We start from the raw sequence: 24515 nt of genomic DNA on the forward strand, positions 1-24515 counted from the left end.
AAAAAGTGCATTTACACAAGCAAGTCATACATTTCTTGCATAGGTAAAAAAAAAAAAAAAAAAAGCTTGCTCAATTCCTTACCCGTCTCCATCGGCTCTGCTGTGGAAACGGCGGCTTCTGATGATGAGGCGTTTGATAGCTTGTCTTTGACGTGAACCTCAAGAGCTTCCTGTCAAATAAAATAATTAAGCCTTCAGGAGAATAATCTTAACCCAACAAGCTAATATCTCCTCACTGTCTACTCTTTCTAAACACGCGCCTATTAGCAGTTTTACCTTCGATGTGAACGACACAAACAGCAGGCCTTCTATTTCGTCCAGTTCTGGCTGCATGGCCAGAGTCAATGACGGGCTGTGGGCCGGTTTGGCAGCCGCAGCCGCCCTTCTCCAAGTCCTTGCATAGTACATCGTCCAACGACTCCTGATCTTCCTCCTTCTCCTCTTGCGAAACCCAATCGATCGTACCGGGGTTCCCGTTGAGGAGCTGGACTTATTGGGTCTTGCTTTGGGCGGCCTCCTCAAGCCTGAGTTTGCCTTCAGAAGAACAATGGCCGTGTCGTCTTTCTTGGGTTCAACAGCAGACTGGTTCTGGAGGAGAACGATCTCACCCAGGGCATGTTTGCCCCGGATGCAGGGCACATATGCATCACCAACGCCAACTGGTTGGGACATTATAGGCTTCAGCACCAGTCTGGTCTCTTGTGCATTTGCAGATGAAGAGGAAGGATCCTGACTCTTTGCGCTACACAAATAAAGAGATGGTTATGAACACCATGCAAATAAAACGGTACGTAAAATGACCCGAGCCATGCGTTCAAAGGGTTGGCTGCAGGTTGACGACACCTGCAAAGTATGATGGGGAAACTATTGATGAACGCTGACTATGTCCACATACAATTACATGTTATGAAGCTGTTTGAACGGGTTTAGAAAATTTCACTGCCACCTTTTCTTGATTTGTTATTTTTCATTAGTTGTACCCACTGCAAATCATCGAGCACTTTCAACATTAAACTCCCAATTAAAAGATTACCATTAAGTCTAAAACTGCCAAGGTTTTTGGTACATATGTGATGAAATATTTTAAGTCTTTAATAGCATGCGACATGCAGGTGTCCCTAGTTTTGTCAGTACATTCCAGACTGTAGTTATAATGGATTAAAATCTGCTATGGTTATCTAATCTTTCAGTTAACTAAGCAGGTGGAATAACCATCACAACACTTTCTACTGCACAGCAATTAGTTTCAGCATCAGATTGTTGTTAGTGGAAGCTATTGCTTGTTCCTCAGAGCAAGAATAAGCTGCCGTATTTTAAGGTACAACTTGTACGATTACTACCTAATAAGACAGCCATCCAACACCATTTCAATATATTGTAGCGATGCACTGATCAGGCCAGTTTTTTAACATTTGAAATCCAAAGACAGGTTCTCTGATAGAAGCTGCGATTTTGAATCCAACTATAGAAAAATCAAACGTAAAATGAAATAAAGGCAGGACTGTCCCCATTTAGGAATCAAATTGCATTATTTGATTTGTACTACACTCAAAAGTGCATGAAAATAAGTTTACAAAATTAAACAATAGTGGGTGAAACTCTCTTCAGTCAAACTTGGTTTTACAAAAACAGTGAAAAACATCATCATAACTACATTTCCTCCCATTCAGTGGATTACATATGTCCAAAACTGACACTTTTTCTTCTGAAACATTTTATTAAACATGGGGTTAGGCCTACCCCTAACTTCTTCTTCTCATTATTAATGGATTGTGAACAACTCCAGAGGTGTATTGTGTCACTTTAACATGTAATTATGTTTGTGTCCTCAGAATAAACCATAAGCAAAACAGATAATGAAGGTATACACAAGTCATACCAAATTAAAAATAAACACACAAAATTACACACACACACAAAAATAATATGTAATCGACTCCTATTCCTTGAGTTGAATTATAATTGTCACTTCTCTTTCACTTACACAAACATGTAGACTGTTTTTCTTCTAAACATTTTCAGTAGTCTAAAATGTTTAATAACAAATAGAAATAACAGGAGGAGCCGTGCCAACTCACCTCAGATCCATCACCTCCTCCTGTTGCTCAGCGGGTTCAGCAGGTTTCAGGAGCTTCGTTCGGGTCTCTGGACTCTCAGCAGGTGGATGGATTCTCTGAAGGCGGGAGTTGTTCCCGTCCTCCCTAAAGCCCTTGGCAAAAGGGTTATGGTTGATCTTCAGCTGCGTGATCCGAAAGTTCTGGTAAGTTGTCACCGCCATGAATTCCGTTTGCGGGAACGTGAAGGTGATGCTCTCGGGTCCCATGACGACGGGTTTGTCGACTGTCGGCGTCGCCCCGTCCAGAACCGGAATGATGTGAAGCCTAGGAATGTAGCGATGCATGGAGTGCAGGATCATGTGACCCTCTTGATCTTGGAAGCAATTCGTCAGCTTGAGCTTATAGAACGACACCAAGCAGCTCATCCAGTCTGAGCCCAGGCAGGGCGAGTAGTGGTGGGGAAAGGCTCGGATCAGGCCCTGAGACTGGTGCTCCGTCGGCCCGTTGGCCTCCCATCTGGACGTGTTCCACCGATACCTGAATGGGCTTGACGGAACGATGGACAGGACGAGGCTGTACATCCGATTAGGGTCCAGACCGGCCAGGCGATAGCGGCAGTAGGGGAACATGCGGCGACCCTGCTTAGTGAGAATCATCTCGGTTCCACACTGGCAGAACTGCTTCCATATGGTGTTGTTCTCCAACGTGACAGAAACACCCTTGAAGGTGAGCACAGCGGGGAAATCTTCTTCTTGGTCTTGGCAGCCGAACACGGAAGGCGGCAACGTGGGAACCCATGGTGGAGGATCGGAAATGGAAAGCAGGCTTGCTCCAGGGCTTTTTAGGGGGTCTGTTGCAGACAGTATCTTCGAGGTAGCAGGGCTTTGGTCGAAAGTCTGTTCAAGTATTGGAGGGGGTGTAACAGCAGGCTTAGCTTCAGCAGGTGAAGAAAGAGTCGAACTACATTCATTGCTTGCCACGGAGATGGCTTTGCCCTCCATTGTGGCGTCGGTGGCGAAATCGGGCTTTTCAGTGGTTAAACAGGAGGGAGGAGAAGTAGGAACGGGAGCAGGGGGGTCTGCGAGCGGAACATCGGGCAAGTTGCCCTCCTCTTCCTCCAATTCATGGTTGACCTCCATGGCTGCGAGTTCAGAGTCCGAGGCAGGCATCACCAACAGCTTTGATCATCACACTGCATCTGGCTCCTGGAAAAAAAAAAACAAAAAAAAAAACAAGGATAATAAAATCACTGGAATATTATGGCTTTGTTCAGAGGTTATCCATACGCGACAGGAAACACACTTCTTGATAGTTTTCACAATTTGTCAGGTGACAACAACAAATTTCAATGTGTTTTATTATGATTTTAGTTAATAGAACAGCAGGAAAAGATGGTTTTCAAAGTTTTTACGAAAAAGAGAAACCAGTAAAGTGTGGCGTACATTTATCTTCGGTTCCTGATTATATGGAATCGTACCATTATTGGAAATAGAGACAGACGTGACAGTCAGGTGGAGAATCTGTCTGTCTGTCACCTCAGTCAATAGACAGTGGTGAGGAGAGTGTGTCGCAAAAACTCCAAATATGGCCGACGCCTGTAAACGAAGCAGCATCTGGCTGCGGTTTAAAAACTGGGGATAGCAAAGAAGAAGCCAAAGTATGGTTACGGAGTTTCAATACATTTGTTTCAGTGTTAAATAGAAATTTAAATTTTGAATAAAATATTACACTAAAGTCACAATGCTTGTTTTCACAACAGCACAAATACATAAAATTAGGCAGGGATAAGGCTTCTAATAAAAAAAAAAATCTAAATGCAGAAGGACATATTGACAAACTAAACATTCACATTTCCCAAGTTAACCTGAAATATGATATGATAATAAATTAGGGGTCAAACTTAGGGGTTGTGCTTTTTCTGTTTTACAAATGAGACCATATGCAAATGAGTCCAAAATAGATGAGAAATGCATCACCCTGAACACACCATCTTCACTGTGAAACATGGCGACAGTAGCATCATGCTGTGGGAATGCTTACTTCAGCAGGAAAGGAGGTTTTATTTTTCAACAAGGTTATCGATCCTAAACATTCATCCTGAGCATCAATGGAGTTGCTAGCATGGCCAACCCCAAATCCAAAATAACATTCAAAATTTGTGCTAAGCCATGGAGACTAATGTCCCAAGATGCTCTCCGTCTAATCTGACTGGCATTGAAGAACAGTTTAGTTTCTCGGAGTACAAAGCCTTTAGAGAGAAACCGTTTTAAGACTGGCTGCTACAATTGCAGCAAAAGCTGGTTCGACAAAGCATTGACATGCATTGCATACGTTTGTGGCAAAATGCAGAAAAGCTCAATTGCAACAAAGAATGTGCAAGGTACTGAAACTAGCTCAAGAAACCTTAAGCAACCCTACCATGATAAGCCAATGTTAACTACAAGGTGGGTAGTTGGTGGACGACAAAGTAGATAGGGCTAACCCAACAGCCAAGGAGTGCAGACATTACACCCGAAAACTAAGCACAAAACTGGAGATGCTGTGTTCCCACAAGAAAAAATATTCAAACTGCAAGTTTTAAAACTCATTCATATCAGCAAAGCCATTACAAGAGACTAGTTCACACCATCGGAAAATACTGTACGGCGACAAAGTTAAAACTATGGGTTCCTCTGGGACCAGCCAGTGTTGACTAGTTCTACCATTTGATTTGTGAAAGATGTATTTGTAAAACAGCTAACATATAGGAAATGAACTTAACCTAGTTCTGATGCTAGGCTTAGTCCATTTGGCCACGAGTTTCACGCGACGGCGACATTTTCATTTACAATATTTACATTAAAATCCATCAACCGGATGTGAAATAAATACTTTAAGTGTCCAATGACAACTTATTTTTTACATTCCGAAAATTTCAGACTTTAAAATAGACAACAAAAAGTATTTTATTTGGCCAACCAATCGGCTGGTTGATGGCACCCTGCTAAGTCCGTAGCTAAAACGCGGGCCTGTTTTTATTCCGTAAAAAATAAATAAAATAAATAAAATAAATAAATAAAATAAAATCACCTTCGTGAACGGCAGTCATCAAGCAGAAAAGTGACCTGCTCTTGTTGTTATCCTGCCCCCAACACTGGTGTAATCACACCAGCAGGCAAATGCTCCACAATAAAGGTGTTAATAAAGGCAAAGACATGATTACACAGGTTACTACCATCTTGGTTACGACATTTACTCACGAATTATATTGGGGTTAGTATTTTTCCGTTAAAAAAAGAAGAAGTCGGGCTTTTAATATCAGTAGTTAAACAACAGCGCTTTCTTTCTCACACGCTGCTGCGGGGAGGAAGGCCGCCCGCTCCGCCGCTCACAGAGTTGGAAAAGTTGCACGTTCCGTCAAAACCTCACCTCCCAGCGCAGCACCGATACCTCGTGTCAAACAAGCACCGTGCAACAATGACGTCTGCGGCGAAACCCCAACTGTTGCGTGTCGCCTTGGCCGCCAATACGAGCCTCGGTAAATTCCTCGAACATAAACACAAACTGGCAAATGGAGGCCGAAAGCCACGCCGCTGTGCTCGCATCGACCGACCCGTGCACGCCACTGTGAGCCAAACGCGCATGCACGGTGTGTATCACCCCCTCCAATGGCGCGTGATTCCCGACCCGCCAGAGCGAGGAAAGCGGGAGTCCAGCGCCATCCACGAGCTCATTATGGTTGTTCTTACTATTTCCCCTTTTCTCTCACCTCGCGCTCCCCGGTCGGCGAGCCGGTACGTACAACTCTGTGCAAGTTGCGTTGATTGCTTCCCGGGTTTTACTGTAAAAAGGCGTGACACTTCGCCTCTCTTCCTGTGGGTTTCCTTTACTTCTTCAACCTTTTCGATCTCATCTCCATTCTCACCCTCTGTGAGTCACATACACACACACACACACACAATCCTCACTGCCCCACTCACTCACTCACACACACACACACATCCGTGCTCCGGGGCTATGACGTCGCACTTTCAGCAAAGCAGTAGAGCTCCAGTAGCCAATGGGCAATCTTCTCCCGTTGGACAACTCCGCCGGTCCCTTCATTGTAGCGTGGTGTAAATACCTCTAAAAACAAGACAAACGTATTTTATAAAGTAATTCTAAGCAAAGGCGCAAACCTTCACATGGTATCTTAAATAATTAACTGCCACAAAGAGTCAGCGTTTAGCACCATAATTAAATTTAAAATATTAAGCCTAAAGATGCCGTCAAAGCTGATTGGCTTAGGGGATTTATTAAGATGGCGGCGCGCGGATACAGCAAAAATAAATAATAATTTTAAAAAAATCATTAACCTAATTTATTTATTGGGAAAATATCAAATTCTCTTTCTGCTTGGTTGATTTTAAAGAAGAATAAAATATATTATAAAACCCCGTCATTCACCTAGAGTAACACCGAATCTTTGCATGTCGTAATTTTGACATATTTTATGCTAACACACTCCATAAAAATAATGCCACTATTAAACACTGTTCTTTGCGTCAGAGGCGTCAAATTACGCAATTTTACTGTTATGCAATATCCATAAATACAATAAAACACACAAAAAATAAACTTCCTTCTAGTAGTGTTGACTTGAAGATTTCCTCAAGTCAGCTATAGTTTAGCAAACAACAGGCTGTGTCGAGCTTACATGAGCTCAACCAGCTTTAGTTTTCCGTGTGGAAGTGTTTGTTACCTTCCTGATAGACGTATTTAGTTATAGAAGGTCTTTGGGCTTTGACCAATGATCTTCCTAAGACGAGTTCTGTTTCTGTGCCATCTTATCACACAGGAAGTCACATAAATATTCTCCAAAAGTTGAAGGTGTTCTATTAAGACAATGTTTAGAAAAGGAAAAGGCTACCAATAAATGTAACCATCAAAGAGCACAGAAAATAATTTAGAATTCATCCAAACGCTTAGTAGAGTAGTATTAAAACTGAGTGTAAATAAATTCATTTTTTAAATTAATATCAGCTCTACAGCTGCTGCCTTGTTTAATGAAACTAAATACAGTATTGTTGATTGTTCTTGTTTTTCTAAAACTTCATCAGGCATCAGTCATGTATTTTACTTGTAACCCCCAATAACATGTTTTAGCTATCAGGTAGGTACACACACTGACCCAGCCAGTGTGTGTTTGTGGGCCCCATTTTGTTTTTGCTCAGGCTAGTTGTACTAAAGGGGCTTGGGATCACAATGGAGGACGACAACACATGTCTAAATGCAACCTATACCAGCAAAACAAGTTGGGTGCCTTACGTAAGATACAGCTGTGTCTCAAATGGTTATTTAAAAAAAATAATTTAATGGTTTTACACATATAGTGCTTATATGGATACAATTTTTTCCTAAAGTTATGGTTCAACCCTGTTAACACGAGGTTACCACACAACACACAAGGGTTAGAAATAACTTTATCTCTTAATCTAAAATAATGCAACTCTGGTTGCTTCGTGCAGACTTTTTCCAGGTACAAAATGGTGCCGTCTAATGAAAGTGTTTCATAATGAATGTGCTCATTTGTATAACCATGGGCATGGCACTTATTACCTTTAACAATCAATGACTTAAGGTCATTTTTATATATATATTACTAATAACTTACTCCGCTAAATATTACCTATAAGATCACTTTGTTCTATTTTGGTTTAATCTGAGATGCTACTCATAGAAAAAGCCTGTATATATAAGAATCGTGTGTTTTTTTCAAAGTTTATTTTCTCCAAGGTTTTTTTTTTCAAGGATAATTGAAATTAAAGGGGGGATATTGTGTATTTTCCAGACACATTGTTAAATTTTATAACACAATCAAATAACTGTCATCTTCAGTTATTATAAAAATGCTGTATATCAAGCATAGCTTAACAGAAATTTGACTTCGCAATTTAACGCCTTGAAATTGGGCCTCTGTGTCTTTAAGAATCTCCTGTTCTTTCAGACACTCATCACAACAACAATGCTTCTCATTGTGTCATTTGTTCGGAGCGTTGGACTGAAAAGTAGTTTGTATAATGAGCTCAGCAGACGCGCAGTTCCACTAGGTGTTTGCTATTGCTGCTGCTAGTCTGAAGGAGTTGAGTGGGGAAGCTGCATCTCCAAACCACCAAATGGTTGTCCCTGGAAATGCAAGACTCTAGGATGTTTTTGATGAGGGAATAACATTATATAAAATTCAAAACGTCTATTTTGCATAATACCTCTTGTTTTAGTTAAAGACAGAAAAATGTACTGCAAATTACTGATATCACAAAGCACCCATGTTTATATACATATATATACACAAAGCTTTGTGATTCTGGGAGTAAAGGTGCTGAACAGGCTTACAAAGATTTAGTTCAATGCATGTATATCCAGTCACCAAATTCAAACACAAGTTGCATTTTTAGTCATTGGTACATGTTTAATATACAGTGGATTACACAACAGTACAGAATAAACATTGATAATGTCTTCATATCTGGGTTTAGGTGTGACTTGCATTAGCAAAGTTTCGACCAGGTTAACTGGGCCGCTGGGACATTTATGTGGAGCAAATTTCACCAAAATGAGTCTAATCTCTGATGCTTTCAGGGAACCGTTAGATGAAAACATTATAGCTATTTGCACTGAAGAATCAGTAATGCGCAGAAACATCCAAGCTGTCTCCAGCTGTTTGATGTTGGGTCTTTGTATGTAAGGATTTGCTTCTCTCCATTTACGCTAAGGTCACAATGTTCTGTTCACAGCACTGAAAGCCTCTGCACCGTATTGAGCGCTGCATTAAAAGAGCAGGCACTGTTTGAGTTAGCATCTTCCAGCGAGAGGCAGACACAGTTCATTTAAGGTAAACTGCACCGCATCCACCTGCTGAGCTGTTTGGAAAGGCTGCTTTAGACTAAATTTAATACACTACATAGGGGCCGGAATCTTTCTAGCAAATCAGAGAAAATATTTTCCTTAAGCAGCGGCATAATTCGGCAGTAAATGTAAATCTATCTCATTATCCACTTATTGGATTAATGGTTCAAAGTTGAAGGTTAAAGCTTTTACTGAGCTGCTGCAAATACTAATTTGCTGACTGCCATTTCATAATAATAATAAAAAAGAAGAGCTCAGCAACGATTAAGCACTGCAGAGCAAACCATATTTAACGCTTAAGCAAATGTTTGCAGTTCTCAAGAGAAAACAAGTGCCCCCCTATGCCATACACATATGGACTAATAGACATGTAGGAAGCTGAGATAAAGAACTCAATTTCAGTCCAAATAGGACAGTCACTTGGGCTAAAAGTCCACTGAAGGATTAGGTAGAGAGTCCAGTCTACCTGAAACAATCCCATGGCTGCCACCACGGCCACCGTGCTTCGAAAGAGACTGTGACTCTTCCCATGGTGGTGATTGGGGGATATGATATCATTGGCCAGTGTCACTGTATTTGTTCGGCCCAGGAGCACCACAATGGTCAAGCAGCTGGTGACCGTGACGATGATCAAGGGCAGCAGGTGGCACAGCAGCATGATGAGGTATTTGTACACACGGTTGAAGATAGGACAGTAATTCTCACCACACTGAAAGAAATCGGTAGGGCAGCCCCCTCTGTTTTCCGTCACGTTTTCCACGGATCCTTGAAAGGTAACGGCAAACATCGGGAGACTGAGGAGGGTGGAGAGCGTCACGCAAACTCCACTCAACATCCACGCAGATGCGATGCTGTCCAGGCAAATCGGGAGGCTGCCCCTGTGGTCGACGTCTCTCAGCTTCTGGTAGCGGAAGATGCAGATGATGACGGTGAAGAGGATGCTGGCTATTTCACCAAAGGTAGTCATGAACTTTAGCAAGTGACACCACCAGGCACCAGTAGTGGTGGAAACAGTGTCAAGTATGATAACATCATAGACGTTTAAGATGACAATTTCCTCTAGGTTGACTGAAGCGAGTCCCAGCAGAAAAAGCTCAAAGGATTTAATGTTGGACACTCTGGTCTGGAAGATGGAAAGGATGAGGAAGATGTTACCTACAAGTCCTACGCATGAAACAAACATTCTCAGGCCCTGGAGGTCAACAGAAAGGTCAGACATTGCTCAAAGTGTGCCGGATCCAACAAAATCTCTCTTTTTCTTCTGTGCTCTTCTCAAAGAAACAAGGCGACGAAATATCTTTCCTGCGAGAAGCAAAGTCATGAAATTAATTTCGTCACAACCTTGTTATCTCAAAGAGGGCAGGAGTCTAGGTTGGTGATTGGCTGTGTTGATTATGAAGGCAGGGAAACAAGAGGCAGTCGGAAACACCAGAAGGCTGGGAGTAATTAAAGTCTTACCTCTGAGCTTTTCAACACTTCATCTAGAGACCAATGTCTGACTTTAGAGAGTGACATGTTTTTTCAACTGACTGGTCTTAAAAAAAAACTTGTTTGTAGCATTTGACGTTTTATACTACCTTGACCGCTTGACATTTCTCGTAAAAGTGACACATAATACTTTACATGACAAAACATCCCCTACATATGTTATACTTTTAACCTATCAAAGAGTGAACATGTTTTTCACAGATGCCACCTGTTCTGGTTGTATCCCACCTCCCACCCATTGACCATTTGGGATAGAAACTAGTCCCTCTATCAGTCTGCCTGGATAAAGCAGGTATTAGAAATGGATGGATTCAGCTTAATGGAAGCAGGTAATTCTTCCTAAACTTGTAAACTGAAAGAACCAATTTATTCTAAGTGGAAACATGAAGCATTCTTTGCTTCCTATAGGAATACAACACACACTTCCACACCACAATATAATAGCTTGAACAGACAATAAGTTATCATGTAAGCTTGTAAGTTTTACTGAATAAAAGAGAATGGCAGTTTTACCGCACGTTCCCTTGTGTGTGCTGTTGTGAACAAACGGCGGAAGCACTTTAATGGGACAAGGGCTTCTGGACCCTTGGTGTTGGCTCAGGACCAGGTCATGTTCCAGCTTGTCTCTTTTTGCATTTGGTACTGTCTTGTTAAGTCTTCATTTTCTTTAACTAAGCCCTGCATCCTGATTCAGCTTGATTGTGAATCCCAGAGAGCTCCTGTAACTAAGGAAAAGCTCCACACTGGCAGCAAGTTGGTGATCTGTGTGTTGCACAATGAGCCTGGACAGTGGAGGAAGTTGTAATCATTTTACCACCATCTAGCAACTGCTGAACACAGATTTAAACAATGGGACTGTTATAAAAACTTGCTACTACAATGATAAGCTAAAGTATCTGTTATTTTGCATCATGCTTTAGTGTCTTTTTTTTTTTTTAACCAAATGACGTATTGACGGAAATGCAAACAGCCACAAGGTGGCTGCACAAATTGTTGCAATCAAAAACTCATTTGGTGTTAATGTAAAAATTGAAACACAGAGAAAATGTTCAGAGTTTTGTGCGTTTAGGCAAAAAGATTCAAAATCCAGATGATCAATTTGGCAATGCTAACAAGCTAAATTAGCAAAATAACATCCTAAAATTTGGTAATTCCTTGACTCTATTCAATTTTTTTTTTCATTTTCTCCAACTTAAACATTTACTGACAAATGGGAAACATGTACCTCTTTTTACATTGCTAATCAGGAACACGTGACATTTTCTAAATATCTATTGAAATATTTAATTTGGTCTGAAACTGCTTTACTGCCACGCACACTTTAATTAAAATGCTAATCTGGAAAGCAATTATTATATACAAAGTTTGCTATTCAGCCACTGTACAAGAAGTCACTGATTGATGGAAGAATTACATTTTTAATAACCGATTAATGAAAATAAAATATGTCTTTGACTCTTGTGATTATTTCTTACCTTTGTGGAGGCCAGTAAATAGCTCACTGCTGATGTTAATTAGGATTGTGACAGAGTTACAGAAAAGACATAAATGAAATATATGATTTATTTTAATTTCACCAAGACAAATTCTCATAAGCTGTCATATTTATATACCATATGTCCATGCAATATGAATCACAGTTGCAAATTCAAAAGACAAATCGTAGATTGATTTTAAAGACTGCATCTTAATTTATACAGCTGATAAAAATGTCATGTAAAAACAAGTGCGGTTTCTCACAGTTGCACTCATTTAAATATAGGCCTCTATAGTTTTCTTACTTTGTGCCTTGACACAAAGCAAGAAAGTGAGTAATAATGTATAACTTACTTTGCTACACGCATAAGTCATAGTGAAAGTTGTAGTGATAAGCTATCTGTTAGCACTGCTGGCGGTAAACCAGGCGCTCACATGGTATGCTGAAGTTTATTTGTTAATGAGTTCCTTTAGTGTCGAAACCCATAAAACGCTCGGAAATCTATTGTTATCGATCGCACTGGTTTGCAGCAAAAATGCACTGAAGTTGGGCTTGATGTAATTCCCAGATCCAAGCTCTGACTTGTGAGAAAATCGTGTAATCATCCAAGTTATTTAATATTGACCTTTTGTGATTTCAAGTCATGGAGGATATCAGTCATTTCTAAAACCTCACATTTGGTCTCTATGACTGAATTTTTTTTTTCCATATTGCTCTGTTTTCTAGTTCCCCTCTCTGAATTGAAATATTGGGGGAAAAAAATAACTATTTATATTACCCGCACCTGTTTGGATCTGGTGCACTGATCTACCCTGAATAGGCTCACCGGGGACCCCTAGGCTTGTAGGTTTTCGGGTCTAAGCTGATGTAAAGTTGGCTTTCATTTCTGTTTGAGGCACGCTGATGCCGCTGAGCTTCCTCACACACACACATACACACACACCAAAAAACAAAAACATTTCCAATTATTGGCACGGCGCATCCTTCCCAGGAACTAAAGAGGGACATCTATAGGGTCCGATGATACACCCACCCGCCTGCGATTCCCCTTTAAAAACACACACCATGTTGCCATCACATGCTTCAGCACGAAAAAAAAAAAAAAAAAAAAAGTAGGATGTTGATGTTCTGGTTGTTGCAATATGAAACTCGCTTGCCACTTATGTTTTAAAAGAAGCGCGTGAAGATCTTTTCTGTGGATTTCTGGGCTTCGCGCGGCAGGAAGGGGGACTCAGCCCACCCAGTCTGTCAGCCAGCCGCGTTGTACCGCCGCTGCTGCTAGTTGTTGTTCAGTAGCTGGTGCGCAAACTGAAAGCTGCGTGTTAATGCTAAGTGGCGGATATGAAGCGACGTGTGCCGACCTCCTCCGAAACTGGAACTCTTTAAAGGTTTTTGTCGGAAGAGTGGACGGGATAACGTGTGAAGGGGGGGAAACACCAGCTCTGCTCGGCTCGGAGGGGAAGAGGGAGAAAGAGAGAGAGAGGAGGGGAAAAAAAGGAGTGTTGCCTTCTCTTCTCTTTTCTCTTACGGGAACTCAGTTGCTGGCTCTTTTCAGCTGAGGCTGTCTCTCGAGTGGAGCTGCGAAACATCGGTGATATCTGAGCTAATTCCCTTTACCGGAGCTGCGTGGGTAAATCAGTCGGATGAGGGTTACCTTTCGGCATAAATAAGGTGTTTATTTATTTTTTTCCCTGACGCCTGCGAAAACAAGGAGAGGTAGTGGAGCCACATAAACCTACGTTCGGGTAAGTAGCGACTGCTCCACATTACCTTCCCTCTTGGCTATGCTGTTTTATTTATTTATTTGTTTGCTTTATTCGCCAGGATAAGGGTTGCGCGGCCAGTTTTGTGTATTTTCCTAAACAGTGATTGCACGGGCAGATAATATACAGGATGATGGAGCAGATTCCCAGGGAGCAGAATTGTTGCACAATCGGGAGTTGAATGCGTTTGTTATCAATCTACCCCCTTCACACCCCCCACCTACCCTCTGCTGCCACTTCCAGCACCAGCACAAGAGAAAGCAATAATAGTACCCCTGGATCCCCGGGAAAAAAAAAAAAAAAGGAGTGCAACAAGGTCAACTACTGGGACCCTAGCTTCTCTGACTGATGTTTTGATCACCTGAAGGGATGCATGGCGTGTTTCCAGTTTTAATGTGTCTCTGCTTGATGTAGTGGGGGTGGATGGGTGGGTGTGTGGGCTGCTGGTGGGAAAGTATTGACGTGGATAGGCGGTGCACGTTCACGTGGGATTGAAACTTTATGGTGCATACAGTGGTTTGTATAGAAGTATTGAACTTTTTCGCATTTTGTCCCTCTCCAACCACATACCTCAGCGTGTTTTATTGAGGTTTTTATATGGTAGACCAAAATAAAAATGGTGAAGTGGAAGGGAAATGATTCATTCGTTTCCTTCACAAATGAAATTAGACAAAAATGTTGTGTGTCAGAGACTCAGAGTGGTGAAAAAGAAAAAAAGTATTTGCTCCCTTTCAGATTTCTTCTTGTTTTTGGCTTCTGTCACTCTTAAATGTTTCACATCCTTAAAGAAACTTTAAATGTAACATTGATAAACACAAAACGGTTATCAAATGATGTAATTAAGAGAAACTAAAAGTAATTCAGAGGCAGACGTGCTGGTGTGCTTCAGGTCATTGTCCTGTAATGATCGGGAGATGAAACTCGTGGTTCCATCAATAACTTTCTCGAATTGTGAATAATGGGTGGAGACTTGAGTTACAACATCCCACCAATGTTTTGATGAGACACATTAAAAACAAGACCTTGTACAGGAAACTTTGGAAATACACATATTTGAAAACATTACGGCTCATTTGGTTAATAAAAAACCTCAAACTTGTTCCGAGGTAAATCAACCGCATTCATTGAGGCCCGAAAACCATCAATACATGTTCAGTTCAATTTGGAGAAATGAAAATAAAAATACAAAATATGTACCTCATGTTAATTATCAGTTTTCTTAAAACTGCATTATTATGGAAAACAAATAGACTCTGTATTTTAGGGTGGAATTTGAAGTGACGCTAATGTTTTGTTTTTGTTTGAGGCATTTTCAGAGTGTGGTGTGCTCTCACCTGGTAGAGCCTTTAACGAGCTATTGTGAATCCACTGAACAAAAGCCGGAGTAGCTGGATGCTGATTTAGCTCTCTTTGCTCAGGTGAATGAAGAGGCTTCATAAATGCCAGAGCAATTAGCCCACATTTTTAGTTTGTCTGTTCTGCCAGTGAGCTTATATAAACGGGTTGTGCTGTTATGAGACATGACAGATAAAACCTCCCGGGGGCCTCGGCTGATTCTCGGCACCGAGCGCAGAAAGTGATGTATGGAGTTATTCCTTTTGATCACTTCGTTTTCTTTCCGGACTAAAACCGAGATGCAACCCAAGAGCTTTTTGTGAGATCAGTCGAATCTAAACGGCGCAAGACTACGTCTGTTGGTGTTCTCACTCTTTAGTCCTGCAAGGAAAATGCTTTGTCTAATGTTTGTTGGCTGTTCCCTTTTGTGCAGTGACCACAGCAAATTGTCTGCCTCTCTCTCACTCCGTCTGTCCTCCATCGAGCACAACCAGCTTCTTTTTAATAAAGCGAATTCAAAAATGGCAAATAAAGGAGTACAAATAAAACGTATGAAACAGAAAAATGTGTATGTAGAGTGGTGTATGCTCACTTTCACTCCATGTTTCTGCCAGTTCTTTGAAAGCTCGCATGTGTAGGACACACTGGCTTGATTTGCGATTGATTACATGGCTATAAACCAGAGTGGGGTTTGTCTTTGCAGGTATTTGACCCAATTGTTTTGTTGCAGAGCTTAAGGAATGGAACTGAGAGCCAGAGCTTACAAAAACTTAGCAAAGGCCCAAGAATCGAGCCCTGTGGGATCCCTTTAATGGCTTAATGCGTTCACATTAATATTGTATCCTTAATCATTGCATCCATAAACTTTCTCTGCAGCTACTTTTTCAACCTGCTTTGTTAATTATGTCTTTCTCAGACATAATTAGGGAAAACAGAGTTGAAATCCAAGGTACGGTTTGGTCTCTAACCGGGATGTAAGCCAATGTGACTTTGCAAGACTCCAGACAAGTTTCAGTTTGAACTGTAGAACTGTATGACTGAATAAAAGCTTTAGTCTCGGTAAAGAAAGCTGACAAGTGAATTATGGGAGAGGAAAGTACAGAGAGAGAAAAAACAACACGTTTAGACTGATTGTGGACTTTTTAATTCAATTTTTTTGACTGATGTCGGGACATTTGAACATTTAACTACTACGAAATGCCAAGACGTATTTTGAGAAACAAAATGATTTTTGTGGAGCTGCTTAGGCCAGAGACATGCAGAACTTATAATCAACAGGCTTTGAAATTCCCGTTTGAACTGATTGTCGCTTAAGCTGTTCAGCTGCTCAGGATTACATATAGAAAATTGTGATGTGGGGAATAATGTATTTGATATGATGGAAATCTGCTTATTGCATTAATGCAATGTCAAATTATTCTCCTAATTTTCAAATAGTTTAAGTTGTAGATGATTAGGCAAGATTTTGACTTTCATTATTTTATTTTAAAGTATAAACCAATACCAGAAGCATTTAGATTCCTTTTTTACACACTGGAACAGCACTGTATAAGCTGTCTAAAGCTAGCAGACATTTATTCATTTTAAAACACAAAAGTGTTTGGCAAAACGTACTAAAGGAATTAAATTTTATGGGTACGGTCAACGAAATTTGACATTTCTGAGTAATTGTGGCACTTTTAGCTATAATAGTGGCTCGATTAAGGTGTTGAGGTGGATTTTGTGGTCTGTTCTACAGAAAAGGGTTTGACCTGTAAAGGAAATTTGCTCTTTATTTTGGTGGGGGGCAGAACATTTTCTACATTAAAATTATGTATAATTAATCTTTTGTTGGCCTCTAGCTGTTTTTAAATTAAGACCTTAGAGAGGCTTAATAGAAAAGGATTATTTCTTTTGGTGGGGCTAACAAGAGAACCTGGGCATAATCCTTATTTTGCAATGGGGTAACTATTAAACACTATTTTTTTGATCGCTTAAACCATGAAGAGGTGATATCTACCACTTTATTTATGAATTGTGCGTCATACTTATATCCTCTCTCTTTTGGTGGATTAACATGAAGTAGACCTCTCCTAACTTCTAGTAACTGCATTTTTTCCCCCAGTTTAACCTTCGCAATCAATCAGATTTGATGGAGAGCATCTGTGAAATACACCTTTCAGGTTTTGTCACTTTTCTTCTATTTTGGATTTTGGTTTGACTGGGCCGTTATTGAACAAAAGCAGGTTATTATCCAGGGGTAACTGACTGGTCAACCCTGGTTTAGCTCTACTAATCTTCCCATTCACTTTGACCAGCTTCCTTTTCCCCACAGTTTCTTATATCTACATCAAGAGCATCTTTCGCCATGGTGATGGTGTATTTTGGATAGTCTGTAGAGTTAATTTCCACTAGACCAGGAATATTTTTGGTCTTATATGACCAGATCATCTTCTTCTGGCTTTCGTTCTTAAATTGTTCTAAAACTCTTCCATAAATACCAGATTGTTGGAGCGCATGGATATTGGTCAATGCGCTACATTGTATTGGTGTGCCAAAACAATCAGTAAAATACAATGAAGTTTGTGGCTATATCAAAAGTGTCCTCCCTCCCTACTCCTTGCCGGACTCACTTACCAGTTGTAAATTGAATTTTTCTGAATTTTTTTTTGTTTCTCAATCAGATTCCACAATGTAATTTAATAAACAAAGAAAAGTAGCCAAAATGTAAACAATTTGTTTGGAAAAACTATGTACACCCTAACTACTTTCACTGGGGTTTCAAATGAAAAGCAGCAGTTAGTTAGTAATAGTTAAATGCACCTGATTAATTAAATGCTCACTCGTCAGGAGAGAGGATTTTGATAAACGCATGAGTTTTGTTAGATTGCTGATCAGGTATGCCACGCAATACCAGAATGGATAGATTTAAGTTTCCTAATGTCACCTGCAAAGCCATCTGTGTGACAGTTGAACTTTGGTCATGCAGCTGGATAGTTATTTCAAGCATAACAGCCTTAACCCGATTGAAATCCTGAAGTGGGATCGTAAGTGAGCTGTGCACAAACAAGAGTGGGTCCAAACTCCTCCACCACAATTTGGAAGAGTTATCCTAAATACGTGGTTTTCTGTACAGAAATCCACTTACTTAAGTCATTGCTGCTATAGGTGGCTATTATGGCTTTTCCTTCTGGCTTTGTTTTTGTTTAATAAATAATGACAGGGCAGCCTTTGCTTTGTGTGTGTTGTCCTGATATTAAAACCCTTCAATCTGAAGAGCTTCAGCTCTTTTTAGCATAGCTTGTAAGCTCTTTTTTTCTGCCAAACGTAGTTTTCAGAGCCGACATGAAACAGTTTTGCGTTACACTGATCTTGGCAGGCCAACCCTGTGTCACACATCTCTGCTGTAGTTGAACATTAATCTTTCAGTGGTATTGCTTGCTGGCTTTTTCTTCACCCCATAGTGAATCTTTACCAAATTTTCACTTTGAGCCAACAGACCGCACCCCATTTTACTGAGCTGTCAAAAGTGTCGTAAAATTTAATGTGGAAGTCCTCTAATGACTCACGCCTAGACCTGCCATTTAATAGCTGTACTGTGCTAATGAGTGAGCCATAAAGACAATCTGCCAACACACAAATTCAAATCTCAAATAAAATACAAAATAGTGTAATTGGAGTCGATTCTGACTTTTTATGTTAAAGGCATTTAACATGGGTTTATTTTCATTTCGTTTACCCCCCCAGCTTTGTGTGTAAATTTCTAAACCTCAATGATAGTTTGGATTTGGCAACTGTCCACATTTTTATCCATACAAGGTGGTTGAGAGATGTGGAGAACATATGGTGCAAACGTCCCAAGTCATCCTTCATGTTGTTCCTACTTTGCTCTGAAATGGAGTTTCTTGCATTTTTTGTAAAGGGGTCTTTAAAGAGGCCAAGTAATTTGTCATTTTGTATACGGTTCATAAAACATATGAAAGAAAATGACTTCTGTGTTCTTTGGAGGACATCGATGAAGTATTATGTTTCTATAGATGTAGAAGATCAAACAGCCATTGGAAGAGAGCCGATTGCACCACAGCCTTTGAATATAACGGTCTTACACAAAAAGGTTACATTTTCAATGCAACATTCATTGATTACAATTTGAGATGTCTCTTATTTCACTCCTTAAATCTCTAATTTCCCTCAAAACCTGCCTTGTGCAGAGAAACGTCCCACCGACTTTGTTTAGTCAACCCAAGGCGGCTTCTTCTTGTCTATCGATGTCGCTGCCAGGTGTGAGTCAGATTTACACCGCCCTCTAAAGGCAGCTATGACAAATAAACATGCAAATTTAAAAAGAAAAAGTTTACAATGTGGAACTGTTGTCAGTCAGCAGTTCTCATGGTTGGACTTTGTTTGTTTGCCATCACCTGGATTAAATAAAACAAACGCACCCTAAAGAAGGCAGTAATTTGCTGTGACTATTAAGAATTAGCCTTCCCATCCTTATTTGCGCAAAAAGGAATTGGTGAGCATATGATGGACTTGAGTGAGCAGATTTAAGTTGCAGAGGCAGGAAGTTTGAGTCCAACAAGAAAGGTAAAAAAAAAGTGGAAGAAAGCTTTGATGAAAAGCAGTGCATATTTATGAGCTAGAAGGATGTTTTAGACTGCGAGGGACGTTTAGATTGTGAGCAGTAGAACATTTGACTCAGAAAATACGGACTCCTCTTAAGTTAAAAAATAAGCCTTTGTGTTTGAGAAGGGGAAATTTTCAGTAAAACACCATCGCTTCCATTAATAGTTCAGATTTTACTACGACACAATGCATCTGGAAAGTATTCACCACGCTTCACTTTTTCCACATTTTATGTTGGAGCCTTATTCCAAATCAAATTTAGTCAAATTAACCTGTTTTCTCATAACTCTACACACATCCTATTTGTCACACTCAGGACAATGTGGGGAAAAAAAAAAAAGAGATTACAGCCTCAGGTTTTTTTAATGGTGATGTTGCAAGCTTAGCTCACTTCGCCAATTCTTCCTTAGTGTTTCTCCTCCTCCATCAGGTTGGACGAGAGATGTCTGTGCAACCGTTATCGGATCTCTCCAGAGATGTTCAATCAGATTCAAAGCTGGACTCTGGCTCTGGATATTCACAGAGTGGTTCTGGAGCCAGTCCTTTAATATCGGGTCCATGTGCTTTGGATTATTGAACCGTCGCCCCATTCTGAGGACAAGAGCGCTCCAGAGCAGGTTTTCATCCAGGATGTCTGAGTACATTGTTGCACTCATCTTTTCCTCCATCTTGTCTGGCCTTCCACTTCCTTCTGTTGCAAAACATTCCCATTGTATCATTCTGCCACCACGGTGCTTCACTGTAGGGTGTAGGGTGGCAATTCGTTCAAACATTCACACCAAAAAGTTCAATCTTTGTCTCTTAAGTCGTTTTGAAGTTCTCCTCTGTACTGTTCAGAATGATGAGACTGGACCAGCTGTCTCTTTTTATTAAGCAGTCATGTGGAGAGACTGTTTGCAACAAAATATGGTCTGGAATCATTTTTGAGGATGCGTTTGAAGCAGAATTTTTTAACTTTCTCTTGACTTTCTGTCAGTGAAATCTATTGCTGCCATCCGTACCCACCAAGGTTTTTGCTTCGAGGACATAACTATGCTTAAATAACTTTACATTAAGGTTTCTTCAGTACCTGTCAGATATTTCATACACCACTTTTATATTTTCTTTCAGCTGTTTGCTGCAGCTCTGTACACAGGCACCTCTTGATGAGGAGCAAGATTACTGTCATGGTTGGTTGATTTCATTGAGAAAAGATTCTTCTTATCTGTTTGCCCTCGTGCTCATTAAGTGAATCTGATTTCATCTGTCAAGCCATCTTTTGCAGCTCCTGTTTTTACCTTGCGAGTGTTGGCAGCTGGCCTCTCGGTCATGTTCTTAACAGGGACGATGCTGTGTTTTAGCTGTAATTTTGTAATTAACCTCCCGCGGCCTCTCTGGTATTAAAGCTCTGCCCTGATAGCTGAAGTTATGTTCATTGCCCTGCCAGGTCCGGGGGGCTTCTGGCGCTGTCACGCCTGTGATGAGGTTCAGATCTGCAGGTGAGGTTAAACTGAGTCTGTTGGGCCAGAGATCCCTCTCTTAGACCTTTGAGTCTTCCCTGGGTGTGTCACATTTTGAGGCTTATGTGTCTTTGCTCTCCTTTGGGAGGAAATAAAAGACTGCCTATTCTTCTTATTCCTCTCTGTAAAAGGATTTTTGTTGCTAAGCTCTAAAATTGGACTCTGATTTGTGTATTTCATGCCACCAAGTGGACAATTAGGAAGGCCCAAGACTCAAGCAACTTATCAAAGAAGACGTCTATGTTTTGATTCTGTTTGAGTAATCTTGGGAGTTCTGTGTTACGAAATGGTAATTCAGGTTTTAAATGAGCCATTGTGAAATAATCAAACACTCAGATGAAGATTTTTATTTTATTTTATTTTTTTCAGAGCAGATTTTCAGAATAAGGGATTTGACGAAAGCATATGTCTACGGAGGCTGAGCAGCTGTTGGGAGCGCGGCATACTTTGTCTCTATTAGCTGCTCTGACTGGTGGGAAATATGTTAATCGGAGTCAGTGACAGACTAAAGTAAGACTCAGCTTTGAACTGACTGCTCCTTACAAAATCTGTCTTGTCTGTATGAAACATCCTGCACCACTCTGTTTAATCAGTAGCTCTAAAAATCTGCAGCGGCTGTATTTCAGCAGACTTTAAAAAAAATACCTGAGTGCATAATCTGTAACTTATGCTTTTATGATGTTTTTAAAAGGGCATTCATTTTTTATTTCTCCAATATGGACAATACTGTTGCTTTTCCTGCCTTAGCTACATCGTTGGTTTACAGATCCTTGTTGATTAATGCAGGCAGCTCTCCATTAATCTGCACTTTGAACAACATGAGTGAACTTTGACATTTAAGGGAATTGAAAGCACAAGTTTTTATACCTTTTATCTTTTGAAACCAGTCCTTGATATCTGGGGGAAAAAAAGGCACAATCCCTTTTGGTCAAGCAGCTCAGTAAAACCTGCCTAGCCTAGCAACTGCTTTTGGACCTTGAACACATAAATTTCTCCCCAAATTATCAGTTTTTACAATATTTTGTATGCGGTGGAAAAAGAATTGAGATTCCAACAATGTTTTGGATGCACCTATACAGGCTTACTGACAGAGAAACTTTCCAGAGTCGAGTAAAAACTTGGAACTGCTGGAAAAAATGAATAGCTGCCTACTTTGTACATGCTTCTTTCAACACCTGGATCCATTAACACAAAAAAATTTAGACTTTTTCAGAAAAAGTGAATGATTTAGAGAAAACTGATGGCAACAGAAAAGCTGAGCTGGTATTCTTCTAGGGAAATTACTTGCAGTAGTTAGCATGTTCTTCATCTGTAATTTGATGAAGCTGATCGCAGGTACCGAGGTACTACCAAAGTTTTAAGAAAAATTTATTCTCTCTTATTGAGGTAATCCTGTTTTAATACTACAGTGTAGGAAAGTTATATAATAGGCTGGCTACCCCAAAAAATAGCTCAGAAGAAAAAAGGGCTGGATTCTTCAGTGGCGGGGACCACAACACCGAGGGCGCGCATCTAACTATTGTGGTTTGATTTCGTTTGATCATGTTCGCTTCAGTTCGGGCTTCTAATTTATTAGAGAAAATGTGCCGTCATGCTGACCTTTTCACAGTGTCCTCTTCCTGTTAGAGGACCATTTTTCCCCATCTGTAGCATGCTTCTGCTCCCTCGTGACAGTCGCTGCCTGCAGTGACAACACCATTACATTCCTAATAAAACATAACCAATAGCTATTTCTAGCCCTCTAAATATCAGTTGTTGCAGCAGAATAAGTCCTGAGTGTCATTTCTGTGGACTTGAATATTAAAAAACACACTGAGCTGTGCAAAAAAAATGTACATTCTGTTGACTTTTTTATGTGAATTATCTGCTCTTTTATAACCTCTTGTTATTAATAATCCTTCGAATGCACGGCTCCAAGTTCGAGCCGCTTTCGGCTGCATGTTTCCCAGCAGGGGTTTAGGCACAGCGTATTTGTGGTCCGAGTTTAAGGAAGACAGGAGCATCTTTGACATGTGGCAGTTTAAGGAAGAAATGAGTGGATTCACCTGTTCAGCTGAGGATGGGGGCTGATTGGATGCTATTTCCTCCTGTTGCAGCACAGTTCGGAAACGTTACAGCATCGGACAGGGTGTAATAGTCCTCTAATGATAGGATTCCGGCTCGCTCAGTATCTGGGCGGAAGACGGCGTCCAGACACAAATTGATGGTGTCTGTCGTAATGAAAAGGTAATGAAGCGTTTTGGCTGGCAAAGCTGGACATCCAGTTTAGTATTGTGCGAGTCCGTTGCTAAATAAGCTGCGCTTTTAATGAGTGGATGGTTATCTCTTGTCTTTTTTTTGTTTGTTTGTTTGGTAAGCTTAGGTGACACCGTTCAGCAAACACTTAGTGCAATAAGAATTTCTCCACATACCGAGCAAGTCGGAATCCTATCATTCAGGATTTCTCTCTCGGTGTTAAAACAGTTATGTAGCCTTTCTGGTACAGCCGAGCAAAAAAAAAAAAAAGAGTCAACATTCCTGTTTGGCTTTTTTTTGGTTCGTTTTCTGAGGCATTTGGGCGTCTCTATATTTACTCGGTGGATGTGCAGAGATACACAGAGAGAGACTGCTTACAAAGTTCTGCTGGAAATTGTTGAAATTGTCCCAGTTTCCATAGTTTCAGCATTTTGTTCAGCTTCAACCACTAGTGGCGGCTAGTGGGAAAAATGAAAAATAAATAATTCTTGCTGGGGCTGATGTGCCTATAAATTTCATCGCCTAGTCTAATACAGGCACTCAAATGAAGAGTCGGAAAAATAACTACAATTCCACAGTGATAATTTTATTTCCTTCTCCAAATCAGCCAGTGTTGCAGATCAAATCAATTAAAAATTTAATAGACTATTTACTCTTTGGAAAGGAATGAAATGAAACGCAGTACAATACTCGTGTCCTCGAGAAGTTTGTAGCAAATGTATTATTTCAACTCAGGCTAAACAAATCAACTGTGTATATGTGTGTGCATCTGATTCTGAGGTGAATGAGATGTTTCTGTGTGAGAGAGTGGCTATGAAATTAGGTGTGTGTGTTTGGGTTCTGAGCTAGGTGTATTTCTGTGAAACAAGAGTGAGACAGAGTTGACACTATTGTGAATACAAAACTATGACAAGACGGATACATTATTATTGTACAGCATAAACCAAAATAGTCTGAGAAAACGGAAAACATCTCCATGTGTTTTTATGTTGCGACAAAAAAAGAAGCCTACGAATACAATTAATATAAAACCAGACTGTGTGTAATGATGCAACTGCTGAAGACCAGAGATGATGGCATTTAAAATAAAATGTTTTCAACAGCTCTATCGTCAATAACTAACATCAACAATCACTATCATCTGCAAAAGGATAGCTTCAGCTTCAATCACACAGCTCATGAGTCCATATGG

The 24515-nt window shown here is 40.4% G+C and overlaps 3 protein-coding genes across 8 annotated transcripts in view; 1 reads left to right on the plus strand and 2 right to left on the minus strand.

Annotated features, from left to right (window-relative positions):
* The window catches only part of mgab (MAX dimerization protein MGA b), a 24336-nt gene extending 18100 nt beyond the window's left edge, over positions 1 to 6236 (minus strand). For 2 of the 5 annotated variants that reach the window (XM_015044128.1, XM_015044124.1), the window contains exons 1-4: positions 5806 to 6236; positions 2079 to 3262; positions 277 to 742; positions 83 to 170 (exon numbers count right to left, since the gene is read on the minus strand). In XM_015044128.1, the coding sequence (XP_014899614.1) occupies positions 83 to 170; positions 277 to 742; positions 2079 to 3226 (1702 nt within the window). In that variant the 5' untranslated portion in view covers positions 3227 to 3262; positions 5806 to 6236. Of the gene's footprint in view, positions 1 to 82; positions 171 to 276; positions 743 to 2078; positions 3263 to 5465; positions 5760 to 5805 lie in introns of those variants that run through there. The other 3 variants (XM_015044125.1, XM_015044127.1, XM_015044126.1) reach the window with 3 other exon arrangements.
* A 2233-nt stretch (positions 6237 to 8469) lies between these two features.
* ora6 (olfactory receptor class A related 6) lies at positions 8470 to 10209 on the minus strand. The gene has a single exon (XM_015044160.1). The coding sequence runs from the start codon at positions 10138 to 10140 to the stop codon at positions 9211 to 9213; it is 930 nt and encodes a 309-aa protein (XP_014899646.1). The 5' UTR covers positions 10141 to 10209; the 3' UTR covers positions 8470 to 9210.
* Positions 10210 to 12980: 2771 nt separating this feature from the next.
* Positions 12981 to 24515, plus strand: part of LOC106954542 (bromo adjacent homology domain-containing 1 protein) — a 41037-nt gene continuing 29502 nt past the window's right edge. For both annotated transcript variants that reach the window (XM_015044129.1, XM_015044130.1), the window contains exon 1: positions 12981 to 13631. The gene's annotated coding sequence lies outside the window, so the exon portion shown is untranslated. The remainder of the gene's footprint in view (positions 13632 to 24515) is intronic.

Source organism: Poecilia latipinna, unplaced genomic scaffold (genome assembly GCF_001443285.1).
Source record: "Poecilia latipinna isolate Pla-1442-1.1 unplaced genomic scaffold, P_latipinna-1.0 Scaffold663, whole genome shotgun sequence".
NCBI classification, from domain to species: Eukaryota; Metazoa; Chordata; class Actinopteri; order Cyprinodontiformes; family Poeciliidae; genus Poecilia; species Poecilia latipinna.